This window comes from Rhynchophorus ferrugineus, unplaced genomic scaffold (genome assembly GCF_030347505.1).
Source record: "Rhynchophorus ferrugineus isolate W39M unplaced genomic scaffold, kcgeb_rfMv2 rfM1, whole genome shotgun sequence".
In the NCBI taxonomy this organism is placed as follows: domain Eukaryota; kingdom Metazoa; phylum Arthropoda; class Insecta; order Coleoptera; family Curculionidae; genus Rhynchophorus; species Rhynchophorus ferrugineus.
Genome location: NW_027472580.1, coordinates 35,561,346 through 35,582,706, shown reverse-complemented (window position 1 = coordinate 35,582,706; position 21,361 = coordinate 35,561,346). Strand labels below are relative to the sequence as shown.

At 33.3% G+C, this 21,361-nt stretch overlaps 1 protein-coding gene across 1 annotated transcript; it reads right to left on the bottom strand.

Moving 5' to 3' along the window:
* Window positions 1-18,964: 18,964 nt before the first annotated feature.
* On the bottom strand, window positions 18,965-20,183 carry LOC143193769 (uncharacterized). Its single transcript, XM_076400138.1, has 2 exons — window positions 19,896-20,183; window positions 18,965-19,841 (listed from the first exon to the last, which is right to left on the bottom strand). The coding sequence occupies exons 1-2, from the start codon at window positions 20,142-20,144 to the stop codon at window positions 19,047-19,049; spliced, it is 1,044 nt and encodes a 347-aa protein (XP_076256253.1). The 5' UTR covers window positions 20,145-20,183; the 3' UTR covers window positions 18,965-19,046.
* Between the last annotated feature and the right edge of the window lie 1,178 nt (window positions 20,184-21,361).

The window sequence follows — 21,361 nt, the reverse complement described above, 5'->3', positions numbered from 1 at the left end:
AAAACATATCAAAGTATATACATTAAAACAGTTTCATATATCGCAACATTTATTGTATATTTTATTGCACTATTCTTCATGTAACGACCGCAAGGAAACTAGCTTTTTGTTGGTCATTGGAAGTGTTAATCGATCCAAAATAGCAGGAAAGCTAACAAACGCCAACGAATGGCAAATAGGGGCGCAATTATGCCACCGTTTCTCCATTTTTCCACCAATAAGACTACCGAAATCCTACCGAAACGACTGCCGAATTAGACGCCGGCAACGATCTAATCTCGGGCACAGTAAAAAGTCGCATTTCCTCGCTCTTGGTCAAAACGAATGGGCCGCTCTTAAATCTGCTGCTGGACGGCCAAATTGGATCTGTACGCTGGTCGGGAGAGGGCGCGAGCGCTCTCACTCTCTCGCTCTCTCTCTCTCTTAGTGGCTGCATGTGTGCGCACGAAGCAAAGGATTGGCTATAACGCCTGGTAATTTACGAGTCAACATTAGGAAGAGAACAGGAACATGTCCCTATAAATGGACGAGACATATCCAGGGGATGAACCTTTTTGGAGCATGTGAAAAATCGGCTTTTGTTGTTTTTTTTTTATTTTTTTGTTCTTCTGCCACGTGTGTCTTTGACAGAAAGTTTGAGTCGAGGAAAGTTATGTTCCTGTTTGCTATACGTATAGAATTATTTGTTGTTCATTAATTTTGACAATGAAATGACAGGCAAATGGAAAATCGAAAATTGTCTTGGAAATACTGCTTCGGATGTATGATAGGAAGTTATTTCTGTATCTAGTAGTGACGGGAGATGAAAAGTGGATTTATTTTAAAAGCCCTAAGTGTATAGATCATAGTTATCAATTGGTGAAACTGACTGATCGACTTTAAGGCCAAATCGTTTTGATCGCAGGAAAATGCTGTCTGTTTGGTGGGAACAAAGTGGCGTGGTGTATTACTAAATCTTGAAACATGACGAAACAGTTAATAGTGATCGCTACCGACAACATATGATCAATTTAAACCATGCATTTACTAGAAGAACTCTTGTAGTGAAACCAGTTCTGATAGATGCTTCAATATGCCAAAGCCTGAAACAAAATCTCTCCTTCCGACGAAATTCATAAAATATAGACCCTCTAGATTTTTCGATTTAAATTTTAATTTTGAATTGGAGGTATAAATCGAATAATAGGTAAATCATTCAGACAAGCTAGCATCAAATCATAAGGACAGTTTTTTATCAACTAATTCAGCTCGTTCAGTATATAATATTACTCCTTTTGAATTTTCTTTGATCTTTTTAAAATTCTCATATCTGTTATGTAGCTAACAATTGGTAATTACTTTGTAGATTCAGTTAGAATCTTCATTATCGAATTGATCTAATTCTTTGTCTTCCATTTTTTCACCAGAGCGTTCGAATTTCTAAATATTGTTTTAAATATTGTTTGTAATAATGCTAGAAAATTTATTTCTCAGTAAAGTAATATTAATTATTCAACCAAAGATTTTGCTAATTTTGCCATGATTGTTTAGTTGTTCTGTGGGATATCGTTGATATATAATGTTAATGAAATTGGTCCATTGCGTCTGCTATGTTGTACGACTCTGTATTATTGCCCCAATTTCATAGCTATATACTATCAGTGAATATTTTGGCTTACTTACAAAGAACCTTCAAGATTGTCATGGCAAAAATATCCTAACAATTATATTGTGGCAAAAATATCCTAACAATTATATTGATGGTTCGACACACTTCATCGGCATTCGTTCATGCTTTTCAAAACAATCGTACAATTTATCGAATAAAATACGAACTCACGTCATTTAATTTTATGGCATAAACGTCGCAGTGTTGTCGCATTTAAGTTAATCCGTTGTTCTAATAAAAATGATGCCCTAAATATGGAAACCAAAATAATGTTATGAAATATAATTTATTTTCACATTATAGTACATCTAATGCTTATGTTATCGAAGGACTTAAACTACAGTTAATTTTACAGCCACTATAGTTTGCACGTTAGAGGTGTTTTTGTTGACATAGAATTTACATTACTTTCCTATACCTTTTACTTGGATGTATTTTACTTTCATTAGAGAGTATATGTGCCTTTTTAAGTTTAATTATTTTTTTCCTTTGTTTCTGTGTTGTGTTCCTGTTCAAGTCATGTGCTAGTTTGAAAACAGCTTCTATCTGCTTAAATCAATTAGAGCAAGCAACTTTTATATGGGAAATAAAGTATCCACCGTATATCCAAAAATCGCCTTAAAACATGAAATAAGGATACTAAATTATAGTAATGTGACAGTAACGCGTAATTAGTCCTAGCAACGTACAATGCAATAAGATTGGAGCCAACCAAACTACACGATTTGTATATTCTATAAGTGTTACTCTTAACTTCAGTATTTATCTTGCACTTGTCATGCTTGTGTATTGATGCAAAAACAACAGAACAAAATTAATAAAAGAATTTGTAACTTAAGATAGTACTAAGCATGTCAATCCAATATATAGTTCAATATAAAGTTCAATTACACAATGAACTCACATCATCTAAATTGGTGACGTCAAAACGGCGCAATGTTGCCGCATTAACTCCGAGTTTTAGTTAATTTTGACTCTGACATTAGTGTTATATTTTCACACCACCTATGATGTAGAGTTCCAGGTGCGTTTTTTATGAGAAATGATTTCATTAGAAAGCCTATTTGCCTTTTACGTTTAGTTATTGTTTATTTAGGTGCAGTGTTTCCTTGTAAAGTCAATTTGATGTCACTATGTTTCTCCTCAGTTTGTTCTATTACTACCTGAAAATATTATTATACTCTTTCTTGATAAATCTAAATTTAATCACAGAATTCTCCCTGACGCAGTTGCCATATCTAATAAATTTATATAATAATAATTATTATTATAAAGATGTTTTTGAATGATTAATATGTGATTAACATCTATTAATGATTAATAATAATACATATAATTATGTAAACAACCCTAATAAAAAAACACGCAAAATTATTTATATTTATCATATATTTATATATATAAAAAAGATATTCATATTTATTTTCAGGAACCTTGTTATGAAATCTGCCATAATAATAAACTTTGATTTCTATTTTGTAAATGGTAATTAAAATAAACTTGTTATATGAGTTGTTTTTCATTGAAGGTAATTGCATTTATTGATACTCGCTCTAGTAAAAATTTTGTCAAATAATATGGGAAAATTATTTCACGACTTGTGAGAGAAAAGAGGTTTAATATTAATCTCATATAAAATAATTATTAACCACATAAATATATTAAGTTTGACAAGGGTTGTTGGAATATTATTTTTGATTTATTATTGTTCGGAACATATTTGAAAGTTGTGCAAATCCTAGAAATAGCAATTGAAAAAATACAATAATGTCATATTACTACGAATTTAATTGATTTCATAGAACAATGCAAACATTTTAAAATGTGACGAACGCATACAACTCACTATACTCACCAATGGCTTTTTAGATTCTTTCCAAAAAGACTACCACATATGTGATATGTCGAAGATATGTCTCAAACTTGCTTGTTAGAAAGTTTATTTTTTACTTTATAACTTGAAAAGATACTGGCATAATGTTCTGTTATAAGGAGTGTGAACTTTTCCATCCCAATCATCTTGCACTTGTCAGCTTTTTTATACTACTTAGCTGCTATGTCTGAAATAATTTTAACACAGTTAACAAATATTTCAGCTTCAAAATAGTAATAAAATTTCTAGAAAATAACTGCAGACCATGAAGTAAATACACATTCATACCAGACTGGGTATTTTCGAATAACTATTAATATAACACCGTCGGTAATATAGAACTCTCTATTGTTAGATGTCTAAAAATTGCCAATGCTCTGAGAATTTTTGACTGCATTGACACGTATTGTTCTCTTAGCAATCTATTGAGAAGTTATGTTAGTCTATGATTCAGATTTTAAATATATATTGATCTACGAAGTTAAAGTAATTAGTAACTTTCGAAAACCTTGATAAATTATAATAATCCGACTGAAAGTAACACTGAAAAATGAACCATAGCCAATACGAACACACAGTTATTTTGAGCCGACATCAGGCTCCAGGCAAACGCGGCGAAGTTTTCGAAGGAACAAAAACGAACCCGAAAAAAAAAATGGAACGGATAAATTGGGCGCAAAAAATTAAATCATCATTTAGAGACATAACCGGGCGGAAAAAATGAAAATTCCCGAAATTGTTACGTGCGAAAAAACAACCCTTTTTAATTGGCGACGTCGGCCAAGTGATGGGGGGCGACACGAGGGGATTTTCAAACAAAAAACAACGAAAAACACACACAGACTCCGAACGGAATGGCGAAACGGAGAATCTGGGAGTAGGGGGTGGTTGTTCATACATACATACATACACACACACACACACACACATACACACGTACCCATACTCGACCCGTTTCAACATTGATTAAAACACATCCCTCATCGGGTACAGCGGTTACCGTACGGTTAAGATAGACGAGAGCGGCGAGGAGGGAGGCGGACGATTGCGCCAGTCACCCTTATCCGAGGGCGATGTTGGCCCCGCGGGGTACGGGGCAAGGGCGCGAGGGGACAGGGGCGGGCTGCGGAAAAAATACGCATACAAACACACCGCCCGGATTAATTTAAAATTCTTGGGTCGACGGAGTGCATCGGGCGCCCTTAAATAATGGAAAATCTCAGAAGTGTCCATTAGGAAGGGGATGCAGAGAACAAAAAGGGGACCCGGTGACGTGACTTGACGGCCAACGCGGGGGAGTGCGCCAGTTTCATTCTTGGCGACCCGTTTTATAACTGGGGTATGGCTGAGCGAGTTCTTGGTCTGAGCAGTTGGTCATTGAATGACGTGAATCATTTATGATGGGCACTTGACTGACGTGAATACATATACGATGCTGGCGGATATTCAATTTTCAACTAAACCTTTGTGTTTATTTCAATTCAATGTATCTAAAGGGAATTTTGAGCGTTTCTTTCGTTACTTTGGAGCATTATTGAGGAATTGGTGAAATATATATTTTTTCAAAGTATTGTGTATCGTTAGCTATAGCTTTTCCTCATTTTTGAGATACGAATTACTTGTCTTCTGAGATGAGATAAGAATCAAATAAGATCAGAATTATTTTTTTGGAAGCATTAGTGTGCTGTTCAGTCAGGCTATAAGTTTAATGAATCACTTATTCTATTGAATGGAATAAGTTATAGTTGGAAAGAGTAATATAAATATATATAGTAGAGCTTTCAATTGAAACGACTTGGAGATCATCCCAGAAGACATTTGGTTTTATCCAGCCTGGTTATTGGCATAACTGGGATCATTTTCTTTGTCGGATCATGCCTAATGGACAATTATAGACATACATTTACAATCACGCCCCAGCGGGACAATTATAGACATACATTTACAATCACGCCCCAGCGGGATTCCAACCCGCGACTATTGCAACGGTAGGCCGTCTCATCACTTTGTCGCTACTGTGCCAACCAAGCCAGCGATTGTTTAGTTTTGTTTGGTCTTTCAAGTCAAATCGATGTGTTCATTCTTGTATTTTTTATTATTATGAAAGTAAAATAAAAATCACCGCCAGATGACTCTTATTGCTCTCAAAATTTGAATGGATGATAAGAAAAGAGAAGACAATCACCAATAATTGAAGTTTATGTTGTCGATAGATGACCAATCTTATTTTAAATTAGATAATTCTTCTTACTAGTCTTCTTTTATTGAACACAGAAAATTTATTTGTATATCGAATATATAATATAAATAACAGTGAACTCACGTCATCAATATGTAAATTGTATTGTCTATTACAGTTTGTAAATTTGTTTAAATATCCGACATTATCCTTCTCATTTTGTTCTAGTTAACAAGAGATACAATGCTGTCTAATACGTTCGAACGTGTAAGCCATTCAGCTTGTAAAACTCGACCGGTTGTCAAATATCTGCAAAATTCTTCAAAATATTAATGATAATAAGAGGTTATAAACCGGCAAACACTGTTTTGGCCCTTTATTTGTTTTGGTCAAATCAAGTCAAATAGCTACTTAATATTTGTGATCACTCTGGTTGAAAATGCCGAGGCCAATAAATAGTGGTGGTGTTTTTGTTGGAAATATTTTTATTGTGTTGCAGCTGCACTGATATTACTTTAGACACATGACTAAAATATCTCAAAAAAAGAATGAAACAATTAAGTTTGGATTCACCGAAAAGAATGTGTCTACATACCCTGATGTAATTCCTATTCATAGTAGTTTTTTCAGTATAATCATAATTTAATACAATTATTTCAGAGATATGAAAGTATGCATAGAAAACTTAGGCATATGCAGCTCAGGATATAAGTTTGAAGGGATAAACCCTCTAAATATAATTGAAATATTTAATTGTGTTTTATGTAATTTACTTTTTTAGAAATAGGTCTCAAAGAAGATACACAGTAGTTCAGATTGTTGAACACTATGGTTACATCTTCTGTTGGGATGACATCTTCCTTCATATCACTATATATTTAATCACATCGAATTGTTATGGGATGTGGCAAAAATACTGCATAGCCATGCAGGTCGAGAAAGGAAAACAAGCTAAAACTGTTTGGAAATGTGGAAAGGATTGTCTACAATACCATCCTTCGGTTTGGACAAACTCAAACTCAGACACGCAAAACAAGATATTCACAAATGGTGGAATTGTTAACTAGTGTCAGATTGTGGCTCAGAACTGCATTGTGATCCAATGATGACAGTACAAAAACAGGGTGATTATATGCATAAATAGATGTGTAATTGTTGAAATATATATGAATATTTGGTTAAAATGTATTACCAGAGAATAAATATTAACTTTTTTTCAGATATGGTAAATGCATCAAAAAGAATTTAGTGATTGAATTTAATTATATCATGAAAATTGTACACAGGGAGTAACAACAGAAATTAAGGAGAAATATAGTGGTATCAGAATCACTTGACAAGAAAACAGTGCAATAGATGAAACAAGAACTAAACATAAGATGGTAAATGTTCTCCTATGAAACTATGTTCTCTAATGAAACTAAAATACATTACTTGGATATACAAGTGTTAACTAGGCAGATTAGGTGTTCAACGACTATATAGTTGGTTTAGAAAAGAGTTCAATAAAAATGTAATAAGACAACTCTAATCTACAATCTATTGTGACTATATAATTAACTATAGCTTATATCCTTCGATAATATATGCATTAGAGGTATTCTAATATTAAAACATATTATATTTTTAATATAAATTATATATTTATTATATTTTATTTTATTATATTTGATTTAAATCAGAATGTTGTTATAAATCAAAGCTAAAATAAATTAAACGTCGTTAATGCTAAAAGTTAAATGCAGCAATATTGCGATATTTTGACTTCATAAATTGAGAGGGCGTACGTTCACTGCTATTTTGCATAGACTATATATACGAATGAAACTGCTGGATGTTTTGCTTTTCCTTCTTAGTCCAATGAAAAGTCCTGTCGAAAGAATTTAAACATTTAAAAACGAGAAATTAATAGGAATATAAATGTATTTTAATAAGATTATATACCTTTTCTCGCCCTTCAAACCTAACAACATAACTAATAAATACATGAAAAAATAAAAAACGATTAATCCCTTTCTGTATTTTTTATTTATAAAACATATTATGAGAACTGAAATTATATAGTTTTAGGAAGATAACACAACGAGAGGAAAGGAGGGAGTTATTCAATTGTATTTAATATAAAATTAAGAGGATATTTGGCAACACTGAATAGAGAATGTATGAGTAATAGCATGTGGCTATTAAGTGGACAGTTATTTGAATAATCTATAATTTTCACTGTAATTTGCTGTAGTGCAACTGTTTTAGTGAAAATTCAACTCATATAATCAATTCCTCTACTTACTTCATTTCTTCGTTGAACATTGAATTCAAAAAACCGCTCCAAGAACATTATTTTCAATGAAAAGAGGAGATTACAATTCACTAGAATTTCAGTTTAAAGGTCATTCAAGAAATCGTTCACTTATGAAATTATCTATAAAATATGATAATTTTTGAAAATATAGTGCATTTAAAAATAATAAATGGTGGCAGATGGACTAAAGCAGTCGTCCACTAAAAACCAGGTGACAAAAAAACGTGTACAAAAGAAATTTCAAAAAGGTGAATAGGCGACAGCTTAAAATTTAGTCGACCAAATAGGGAGAGCAATGGCGACGCAGGGTGATGACATGATATATTATTTAATTCTGTCAATGCTAGGATGGTAGCTTAGCACTGATATTTACTAAGTTACATATAACGTTATTGTGGCAAAAGTATAAATAGAAACATTGGACGAAGTTTCTAGTAACAACTCCTGCTATATATAGAATTTGAGAATTGAATTTTTTTTTTGGTAAGCATATTGAAAAGAATGTGAAACACAGGTCTGAAATGTTCGTTGTTATTGCTGGTCAGCTGGTCTTTCAGAAAATTCAGAAACTGATCCAATAATTCCTTTTCATTTTTGAATATTTTGGGAAATACATACTGATGTATCAATCCCGTATTCGCCTTTCTTGTGTATTAATGCAAATACAACAGAACAGTAGTAATATATGAATTAGTAAATTAAGATTGCACTAAGCATATCTATGTAAGATGTAATTAATGGAAAAAATTGAAAATATGGTCGACTTTCTATAAGTAACATGGTTTCTAGGCTATCCTTATTGTGTTTAATATTTATTTTTATAATTCATTTAAATCAAATTTTTGAACCAAAATGTATAATTTTGTCTACGGTAACTTGACATTAGGGAATATATCTTAAGATAGCAACTAAATATTGGCTAAAACTCGCCCTAAATAATTTTGACAGTGTAAAATCGATTAACTTATCGAACGTAACGTAACTATTAGTCACAATTAGCGTGACTGTGAAGATAAAATTATTGAAAAGAAATTAATTATATAGCGCCGTTTGTTAAAATTTGGGATTGTCTTAGTCTAGTGTGACCATCACGCAATATTCAGTTGTTTAGAAAGTTTTGCTATTCTACAAGAAAAACACGTTTTTTTTTTGGTTTGAAATATATTCCTAATACAGCAGACACTCAATAATGAAAACATTGCGTTAATGTAAACACAAAATTCGTACATTCACCAATTAAGATGAACTAAAATTGCACATTATTTTTTCTCTACCAAAAATAATTATTATTAAGTATTAAAATAATTACTATATAATATTAGCTTGTTATAAATATATGTATATGTACTAATCATTTCGTTTAATAGTACATTTATTATTTAAATCTTAAAACACTTTCGAAAATTTAAATGTTGCGATTCTGTGAACTACATTTGGTGTTCAACGACTGACATTTCTTGTTTAATTCCCTTCTACCACAATATAAAAACCGACAAGGAGCAACCATTCCAGTTAGGCTGGTTAAGACCGGATGTCCTCTTGGATGGTCTCTAGCTGGTCATTGGCCAGCCGGTAGGTGTAATGACAATGACTATGGTTCGGAGCCAACATTAATCAATAGTAGTAGTAGTCCAAATAAACCTTAGCTGTCATAAAGGAGACTCTAAAACATATTTTTTTAAAAACCATCCGTTTTGTATTTTGATATATATTTTTTCTCTTTCTAGAATACTCCCGAAACATATTCCAACGTTTAAGTACATCAAACTAGAGACTGTTAAATCTGGCGGTTAAATCAAACACCGCAATAATTCGTACTCTAAATTGTATGTGGAGATTCGCTATTTTGATTGAAAAAAAGCTACCCTCTTTTAAACTAGGCCTTTTCGTACGATTTTTATTCAAGAGGTTACAATAATAACATAATTTTGTCGTTCTATTAATTTGGAGGTAATCTATGAAGCTATTTTTGTACCATAATATACTTCTACGTCTAGTTTTACGCCTCTTCTTTGTCTTTTTTTAATTTAGTATTATTGCGGTAAACCCTCCATATCAATGAAGCGATGGACATGGGATTTTGTTCGGTTTTTTACAAATATTGAATTGAGATATCCTTTACTTCAGCCAAAATTTTGCTCGCACACAGCTGTAACTTGTACTATAATAACTACTTTTTGATAATATATTTGATGTAATAAATTATGATGTTCTAGGTTCAGACCTTATTTTTACTTTTTAAAAAAATTAGTATTATGGTGGTAAACCCAAGTCTCATCCATTTCAATGAAACCAAAAGATAATCATTCCAACGATTTTGCATTGATATGTGTCCTTATAAGATTTTTTGCAAATGTTGAATCGAAACACTCATCAATACAAACACCCAGTTTCCCCAAACACCCATCTATAGTATATTATATTCGTACCAACATGCAACAACAAAGATACATAAGTTTGGTTTTCATAAAAAGTGTATTTGGTCTTCACTTTTTTTTTTCGTTATGATTATATGGGCTAAATGGCAACCGCGATTCGCTATGAAACTTTCGGCTACTTTTAAGCCATTTTTCATGATATTCTACAAAATCTGGGGCTGAATTTCTTCAATTTGATGACGAATATTGTCTTTAAGATGTTGAATCGTTTGGGGCTTATTCACATACACTTTTGATTTTAAAAAACCCCATAAGAAAATGTCTGGTGCTGTTAAATCCGGAGATCTGGCTGGCCATGCTAAAGCGCCACTTCTTGAAATTAGTCTTTGTGAATAATTGAGTTGTTGAATGAGCTGTGTGGGCTGCGATCCCATCTTGAAACCACATGTCATCTAGTCCTTGCACTTCCATTTCAGGCATAAGAAAATGTCGAATCATATTTTGGTACCGTTCAGCAGTAACAGTAACAGCAACACTTTGGTCATTTTCAAAAAAATAGGGACCAATAATGTTTCCAGTTTTGTTGTTTTTGGAGGATGCAATGATGTTTCACGAATTAATTGAGGATTCTGTGTCCCCAAAACCGACTGTTCTATTTATTGACGTGACCACTGAAAAGAAAATAGGCTTCATCGTTCATTATCAATTTAAACGAAAAATCTTCAATGTCACCAGACAGCCTTAGGATTGTAATATTGTACTCAACTCGTTGATCAGGATCTCTCGGTAGCAATTTTTGGACTAATTGAATTTTATACGGGAACATTTTTAAATCAGCTTTCAAAATTCGCCTTAAGCTGCGTGCAGAAATGTGTAACTGGAAACTACGTCTTCGAATTGATGTTTTTGGAGACTCCGCAATACTATCGCATACCAGAGCCACATTTTCAGCGTTGTGAAACGTCCATTGTCTTTCAGAACGAGGCCTATCTGCTGTCGTACCGTACTGTCGAAAATTCGCATGTAAACGATATTTTATGCTTTTGTGCGGCACTGGACGATTACGATATTTTTGACGCATTTTCCGCTGAGTGGCAATTATTTTCAATAAAACAATTCAATAAATATTGTCACTATTTCTGCTCGTTCTTGTGGCGTATATTCATCCATAATAAAATTGGGACGTCTACACAATACAATGGTTAAAGCGAAACTGAGCTAAAAGTCACATTACCAAGATGGCGGGCAAACAAAATGATATGGACTTTTGCCCCACAAGTTAGTATTATAAATATTTTTTGGTAATAGTTTTAATCTAAAAAATGATGATGTCAATATAAAATTTTAATATATAAGAGGCAGTTAGCGAAAATTATATATATTTATTAGAACAACATACATCATCAGTTAAAACTATTTTATTAAAAAACCTAGGGAATATTTTACATGACAAGTGATTGATTTCCTCGCACTAGGCTAATTTCAATAACGGCATCCTCGTAATAGCAAAATGTAGTTTCTAGGTAGTCGCGGAGCGTCCTCCCCTAATGATACCAATCTGCCATCCCGATTAGCGCTCAAAAACCAGTTAACTTTATCATCTCACACGACTTAGGAGCGGACTGGAACTCGAACCCTTCCCGAAAATCGCCAACTGCTCTCCGCTCATCTCCCGGGACCAACAACTTTCATATCTATCTATTTATTGCCAGTCGCAGTTCGATTCGTCATCGTCGTATGGCCTCTGGGTGTGTGTGTGAGTGTGCAGCCGTCGTTGCGACTGCGGTGCGTGGCCATTGAGTCACCCCCGTCGTCGCGGGGTTATTGTCCCCGTTTCCACCATCGGCCTTTCCCCCGCGCGGCCCCTTATTAACCGGCCTTTTTCTTGATAATGCCCGATCGATATAGAATTAACATCGTTAATGATTTATTCATGGCCGTCGGCACAGGACGCACGCAGGGCAAGGGGTTGAAATGTGGGGCACAAACGTGATTCGTGTTTTTGTTTTGGTCGAACGGAACGTAAGCTCGCGACGAGCGCGGGAAAAGGGATAACGAGAGTTAATGGAAAAACAGATCAATTGAAAAATACTCGGTTTACCATAGTAAAACACATTTTGTTTTACAATATTAGTTTTTTTTTATTCATCGTAATTCCCTTCAAGGGTGACCTGATTATAGCGACCCTCCAACTTTTCGATACAATTTTTGTAGTACGATTTGTCCTTTACTTCAAAATAAGCCGCAGTTTCGGCGATCACCTCTTCATTCGACGAAAATTTCTTTCCAGCGAGCATTCTTTTGAGATCTGAGAACAGAAAATAGCCGCTGTGGGCCAGATCTGGAGAACGGTGGATGAGGAAGCAATTCGAAGCCCAATTCATGGATGTTTGCCGTCGTTTTCATTGACTTGTGACACGGTACATTGTCTTGGTGAAGCAGCACTTTCTTTTTCTTCAAATGTGAACGTTTTCGGCGATTTCGTCCTTCAAACGGTCCAATGACGCTATAAATAGTCGCTATTAATGGTCCTTCCTTTTTCAATGTAGTCAATGAAAGTTATTCCATGCGCATCCCAAAATATAGACGCCATAAACTTGCCAGCCGACTGTTGCGTTCTCCCACGCTTTGGAGCGGGTTCACCGTGTGCATTCCACTCAGATGACTGTCGATTGGACTTCGGAGTGAAACTATGGAGCCATATTTCATTCTTGTCGCATATCGACGTCAAAACTCGGGTCTATTACGCTTGATCATCTTCAAACACATCTCCGAATTATCAACTCGTCGTTGTTTTTGGCCAAAATTTAGCTCACGCGGCACCCATTTTGTACAGAGCTTTCTCATACCCAAATATTCGTGAATGATATGATTTAGAGTGTGCCTAGTTCATTAAATTTCAATTTACGGTCATTCAAAATCACTTTGTGGTAATGTGTTTTCGTTGGTAACAACCTCTTTTGGGCGTCCACTGCGTTCACCGTCTTAGGTGCTCATTTCACCACGTCTAAACCTGACATACCAATCCTTGATAGCTAATTTTCCTGGGACAGTGTCCGGAAACTTGGCATCAAGTCAAGTTTTTTCTTCAATTGTATTTTTCCCTTCAAAAGGCAATATTTTACAACACGCGAAATTCCTTTATCCATTTTTTTCACAATAACAAGAATTGCTTCATTCAAAATGCTATAATTCACAAACTAATGATCCGACAGTTGTCAAATTTATACAGCATCTTTTGAGGGTTAGGGCTAACTAAAAAATATACTGATTTATTTCTGGTAGCGCCATCTATGTGTTAGGCCAAGGACGTTTCAATTGACTTGTTATGATTAATTTGGTTTTAATGATTGATATTTTAAAACAATGAAAAACAACGTTGAATGATAGAACATAATTTATAAACAACATTAATATATGACCGGTTTAATAAAACAGTGAACTCACGTCATCTAAATTTATGACGTATTTATGAAATTTCACAATGTTTCAAGTTTTGGGTTTGATTCATTTTGATTTTGTCATATATCAAAATTATAATATAAATAAAATAATAAAACAAGAACGATAATCAAATATAATTTATTTTAACATTACAGTACATCTAATGTATATAGTATCGAAAGACTTAAAGTACAGTTAACTATAGTTTGTAGATTTTTTGTTTGAAGATTACAGGTGGGTTTTACTACGTTTACATTGATCTCTTTTCCATAAAACCTATGAGGTAGAGTTCTAGAATCATTTTTATGTAATGATATCAACTTGAGGCCTAATCCATCTAACCAACCAGCTATTATATCCAAGTTATATATTTTACTTCCATTAGAGAGCATATTAACCCATTACGTTTAGCTCTTGTTTCCTTTGTTGCAGTGTTTCCTTGTCGAGGCATTTTGATATCATTGTATTTCTCTTTAGTATCTTCTTTTACTATCTGTGTACATCCATCTTGACAAAACTAGATTTAACCAAAACATTCTCCCTAATACATAGTAGTAATAAGTATTTCTTTTTCCTCGTACAGCTTTTGGCGATCAACTTTTTTTGTTCTTTTCCATGAGTATTACTTATGTTATTTCAATATTTACCTTTTTTCATCAGCTTTTGTTAACATTTTACAATTTTTGATAATATCTTACCTTGAGCGGGCCAATGTTCCATTTGTAAACATTTATGTCTTATCTAAATACACAAATTGAAATAACAGGTGTTCCTTCATTTTATTATAGTCTTTTAAAAACAGTAACATTATAGCTGCAATGTCTGGGTGCTCCAATAGACCTCTTCATACGTTATCTTAACACCATTTAAATATCATGTTTCTCAACAATGCATGAAAAGATGTTCTATATTCCCTAAAGTGCTGCATATCTCTAAGTTTTCTATTAATACTTTCCAGACTGTTTCTTCTTAAATAATTGCATCAAATTATATGTATATTGAAAACATTACTCACTGTTTTTATACATTTCATTAAGTTTATCACTGATAGAGTCAACATAAAGGTGATCTTGATTCATTTGGATGAATCCATATTGCTTTTGTCAATTTGTTTAATTTGTTTATTGTTTAATTGAAAAATATTTTCTGATTTTAAAACGAAATTATAAATTGCGATAGGCAATATATTACACTTCTTGATGATGTGAGTTCACTGTTATTTTGAATACTACTGACTATATAAACAATCACGTCAAATTATTTTTGGTTAAGGAATATACTGATGAAGCCAAACAGTAGGTTGACGAACATTATTGGGACTCATCATGGATATATCAGAAAATAGTAATTAAACCGATACTACGATTTTTCGTGCATATGTATAAGCTCTTCATGCAGTTCTTGACCCACCACAGGGTTTAGCAACTCGTCCAATAATTCATTTGAATCCAGGAAGATATTCCAGAAACTTAATTTCCAGGAACCGATAACGAGTTTGGGAAAGAATACCGTCAGCATGGAAGAAAACAATAATTGTTCCTATCTTGAAGAATGAAATCATGAGAAAACAAGCTGGGAACGCCAACCGATGGAAGGGCTTATTAGATGTGGAAAACGCTTTTATTGATTTTAGCTTTGCTTTCGAGTGTATACAATGATCCACACTATGAGCAGCTTTGGAAGCTGAACATATCTCTTTAAAAGTTATTAAACTTTTTGAGTCGTCTTACAATGGTGCCATCAGCTGTGTGTGAGTGCAAAATGAATTGTTAATTCCTTTTGAAATTGGTGTTTTCCAAGAAAATGTAGCCTCTCTATTGCTTTTCGATATAATAGAGGATTCAATTATGCAAGAAGAATTTAAAAACCGACATTGGGTTCAATGTGATGCTGCGTTGATACTCGTAACTAGTATAATATCGGAGTATCATGTTATCACATTTTGATGAAGTGATTTGACAAATGTTGCAACTAAAATAGAAAAAAGAAACTTGTTGCTTTGTTGGTAATCGAACCCGTGACCTCCGCGTGTGAATTTAACGTTCTAACTATTAGACCATAGAAACAGTTTCCTACCAGTTTCTACGACTTCTCATATGATATGGCTGGTGTTTAAAAAGCAAACTGAATGAATTTTACGCTGAACTACTTCCGATTTTTCATCACATTAGTTTAGCAATAACATTATACACAAATATCTGTTTATTTTAGATTAAAAAAATGTGAAAACATTGTATGTGCTTTTGAAATGTGAGGTTTTCCTTTGATTTCCCCCGCCTGCCCCTCAATATCCTAACTTGGTTCAAAAGGAACCACCTCGGAAGTGCACTCCTTCGAATAAAAAATAATTTTGATAATTTGAAAAATGGAAATAAATATATATACAGTTAAAAAAATGAGTTTATTGAAAGTCGTAGTATAATATCATAACATTCAATTAATCTATCGTTCAAATCTACTTCAATTTTGCTTAAAATTACAAGTGACAAGAAGTCAAAATACCGCCATGAAGAGCTGTAACTGTCACGTCTGCCAAACTGGAAAAAACCGAATGCTTTTTGGTATGGTTCTGAACTTTCAATTTATGTAAACTCCAGTTGGTAAAAGGGAAACTCTATGAGTTTATCCGGACATAAATCTGGAATATATGGGCTATGGTTAAGTTGACCGTTGTTGTTGCTATTCGTCGATTGCGATATTTTGGTATAGATCCGCGAGTTCGCAAGACATAATCGCACCTTGTTGATTGATATTTCCGTCAAGATTGAACACATCTCTTAAACTATCCTAACCCCAGCTAACAAACATATGACGTTGACGATAGACTTAGCTCCTGAGTCAGTCAGATCTTATGAGTTCTGAAATCCCGATACATAATTTATTAGGTAGAAATTTATAACAGGAGTGACTGAGAGAAGGACAAAACATCTTCTACACGACAAAGACTGTATGGGGTAATTTGACCTGGATTTTTTTTGACGTACGGGTGAATTCATAAAACTGACAGAAATAGTAAGTAAAATATTCTTTTTATTTTATTTTATTGACATTCAACTAATAGTAATTATAGAAATAATATAGGTACATTGAGCATTTAAATTAGATCAACAGAGTAGCTAAATCAATTTAAATAATGACTTATTCACAACGTAAATACAATGTTCAATAAACGAGCTTAAGTTTAATTTTATTTTAATATAGATTTTGGTCTTAGTGTTTCCTGCTAGTTAATAAATTGTTGTTGCGTAACTGTGTTATTTTAAATAATTACGATACGTTATTTAGAGATTGTTTGTAGCCAATCAGTTTACATTAAATCCTAGTAATCAATGAATTTTTAAAAAATTTTAAACTGAAATGAGCTTTATAATTCATAAATTGTCCTAGTTATCCAACGCTGTCAAAACAAGGTTTTTCGACTGATTACCGTTGCCTATCGCTACGTAACCAAAGAAGAACTGCCCGATCACCTGGACATCAAATGGATTTGTGAAGTTATCCAAGATTTCGCCTTGACATGAAAGAAGATTACTAAATCATACTAACGTAGAAGTAACAACTGCTGGACAGCGCGCAGGATATCAGAAGATTGAAGCGAACCAAACCATACGAACTTATATAAAGTGTATACCTTTAGTGTAAAGTATATCTTAAGTTATTGTAATTTTATAATTGATGATATATAAAATATATATTGATGTATTTTCTCGGACTCATCTTGCTTGTCTTGGGCACGTGACAATCACCAAAAAGCTGAAGCATTTGCTGAATATCTAGAAAGAGCTTTCAAACCAAACGAAACTAATATTGAACATAATTTGCCGGACATAGAAACTGAAAATTCGATGATTGAATTAGTCACGCCGAAAGAGTTAACCAAAGTTATTAAAACTGATATTAACCACAGGAAATCACCAGGCTACGATTTAATAACAGGAGAATTACTGCAAAAACTACCAAGAAAGGGAATTATAGAACTAACCAACTTGATCAATACAGCATTTAGACTAAAACATGTCCCAGACATTTGAAAGATGGCGGAAATTATAATGATCCCAAAACCTGGGAAGTCAGCAAACGATATAGACCTATATCACTGCTACCAGTAATGTCAAAGGTACTGAAAAACTTCTGTTAAAAAGAATAAAACTAAAATAAGACAATTGTAAAGAAGCCTCACGAAAATTACAACAGGCAAGTGACAATATAAATAATTGGACACAAGCTTGGAAAATAAGAATTAATGAAAGTAAATCAGTACATGTGCATTCCATCTATAAACAGACCGTACAAGCACCCATAACATTAAATAATACCATCATTCCATATAGCAACAACGCTAAATATCTCGGAATGAATCTCGATGCAAAACTTCGCTGGAAGGAACATATAAAGAAGAAAAGAAAAGAACTGGAATTGAAATATAGGAAAATTTACTGGCAAATTGTATTATTGCTAATAAATATTATATAAGCAAATACTAAAACCTATATGGACATACGGAGTTAAATTATGGGGATGTTCTGCAAAGAGTAACATAAATTAAATACAAATTTTTCAAAACAAAGTCCTGAGAGGTATTGTGGGTGCATCCAAATACTATAGGACTGATTACCTACATCGAGACGTTCAGATACCCACAGTCAGTCAAAAAATCAAGAGAATTGCAAGGGGGCATGAGGAAAGACTCCATTCTCACACGAATAATGAAATATTACAACTACTGGCTACCACCAGAACAGGACAGAGACTCAAAAGAATCAAACCAATCTGATCTTGTGTAGTGTTGTGTAGTGAGGTGCATATATTAAAATATACAGCAATGACATGTATAAACATTATTTCACCAGGGACTGAGATAGGGCCGATGAGTCCTCCTAGTTATATACCTGGATTTAAGTTAACATAAAGACAAATTGTAGATTAGACGGAAACGACTAGTAACAATATATTAATTAAATAATAAAAAAAATATTGCTTGTGAAAGTACAAATGAAATTTAGTAATAAATTAATTTATAATTAAGATTGTACTAAGGGTACCTAATAAAGATGTTATGAAAAAAAAGTTTTTTATCCAAATTTTCTTTTTTACGACTAAAACTATTTTACAAATAGAATGGGTACTAATATGATAATAAAACTTCAACGTTACGTAAAATGCAATATAATTTACAATTAAATCAATATAGTAATAAAATATTAATCAAATACACGTTGTAAAATTTAGAATTCACTAAAGTTAGAATCGCATTTCACACAAGTCTTGAAATATTTTTTACGACGGTCAAAATAGTCAGATTCAATGCAAATATCCACTGAAACTTGTAAGAAAAATTGTTTCAAAGCAGTACGAATACTGGCAAGAGTTACTTCATGTTCCATGTTTAATAATTCTTGGCAATTGTCGCCAAAAAATGTCTCAATCAAACAAACTTCTCTAACTATCCACGTAAATTTACGCAATGCTCCTTTGTCCATACTTTTGACGCATACGAGCAGTTGCTTGAAATTCCAATCTCCCGGTGCTTTCAAAAATAATTCAAGTTGTTCTAGTTGATGCATTTTCGGCAAATAAGTCTGTAAATCTTTATTGCAGTAAGTTTTTAATACTGTCAAATGTCGAAGTTTTGGCAGAAAGGAGAGATTATGAAAAAGCGATTCGTCGTCTCCACTATAACAGTGCAAAATCAGCACCTCGAGCTCATGAAGATGTACCAACACCTCAAAACCGAAATTATTTACTATATAGAAGTTTAGTTCTAAAGACTTCAACTGTTTCAACTTTCTCAATGAGCACCAATAGAACAGATTATCCGGATTTGTAAAACGTGATGGAAATTGTAACGGAATAGGCGAGTCACTATATATACACAATTTAGTTATATTAACAAAAGCAGTCACGATCACATTGGTTATAGGAAAGGGGCACTGCGATCGATATAGTCCCGCAAAATATTGAGTCGTTTTGCACACCACTTGAATTCTATGCGAGCAATTTAGAAGCGTACTAGTTTTAACCTGAAAAATATTAGTCACACTTCATGAAAAATCTTCATTAACTATGAAACAAACCTTAAATGAGAGATGATGAGTATCTATCACACAAAGCTTACAGATTACATCGCCGTATTGTTCACCAATATCCTCGAGATGTTTACAGCAACTGAATATTGGCGTTTCGAATTTTAACTTATCCCTAATCACATCACGCCATAGTCTGCATACTTTCGAGACGTTTAAGATATCTGCAACGTTCAGATAATCGCATACCAGTGATAAAACATTATATCCAAACCAAGGGTCGTCACTTAAACGATTCATATTACAAGCAGGGTAATTAATTTACTGTGCAACTATTGCTAATAGCGATGACTGACATATGTTACAAAAATAAATCAATTTTACCACCATAGTCTTATTAGTATGTATCTGAGTATTGGTAATTATTTGAATAAATATAAAACAATATTGTTTGATTACTGAAACCACAATGATGGGAATATAGATAAAACTAATTAATAAAAACTAACCACAATAAACGAATCATCCAACAAATATAGAGTTTTTCAAAGTTTCGATAGCACTTCATACTATTAACAATGTCATATTTGTTAAATTACAAATGGCATTGAAGCAATATTAAAAGGTGATTGCATGTATTTTGATCAGCGAAATCAGTTAGTGTAAATTCGAAGTATTACATCAAGAAGTATTTACTGTTAAAATCGAGGATTTTAACACTTCGCTACAATAAATGACAGCTTTCTATTTAGTATTATTGAGTTATCCAGTGTATACAGATTCTAATAACAGAACGCTCAAAATTGCATTTTTTTGTTATGTTGATTCTGTATGATTTGAAGGAATCTGCTGCCGAAGCCATCAAATACTTTTAGTAACTTGTGGTGGCGTTACTGTTATTTTTTCAATTGTTATTGCTTGTCATGGTTTTGATGCCAGTGATGCAGAATTGCCTGGACGACCAAACAACTTAGAAGAAATAATGAATAATGAATTGCAAAACCCAGCTGAAACTGTCTAGATGCAATGGATATTTATCATAAGTATGAAAAATAGCTAGGACCTGGTTGAAAGATTAAAATTCAACATTATCGTTTCATTGCTGGACAAACAAAAGCTGGAAAAGCAGTTTTCTCTGGCGTATTGCATCTGGCGATGAAAAGTAGATTTACTACGATAATCTTAGTACAAGTAGGCTTTAGTTAGTTCCGGAGAGCCATCCACTTTGACGCCAAAGTGGAATATTCATGACCAAAAGTGTTGCTCTGTGGTGAGATATTACATAGTGAAATGAGTAAAATGTATTAGTAGTTACAAAAACTGAAAAAAAGTCAACAAAAACTATTCACACCTATCAACAAACTAGCTACCCAGCAGACCAAGACAACCAGATATACTATATGCACAAATGGTTGATAATGGCCCAACTCAAAATCCAGTAACTACACCACAACCGACTGAAACTAGCAGCAACATCACTAAATTGGAAAGCATAATGATTAAACTAATGGAACAAA

Bases quoted from the DNA above. Each gene is read 5' to 3' on its own strand.
- LOC143193769 (XM_076400138.1), bottom strand. From the start codon at position 20,144: ATGAATCGTTTAAGTGACGACCCTTGGTTTGGATATAATGTTTTATCA. The intron at 19,842-19,895 runs GTTTGTTTCATA...AATATTTTTCAG, and splicing joins CTCATCATCTCTCATTTAAG to GTTAAAACTAGTACGCTTCT.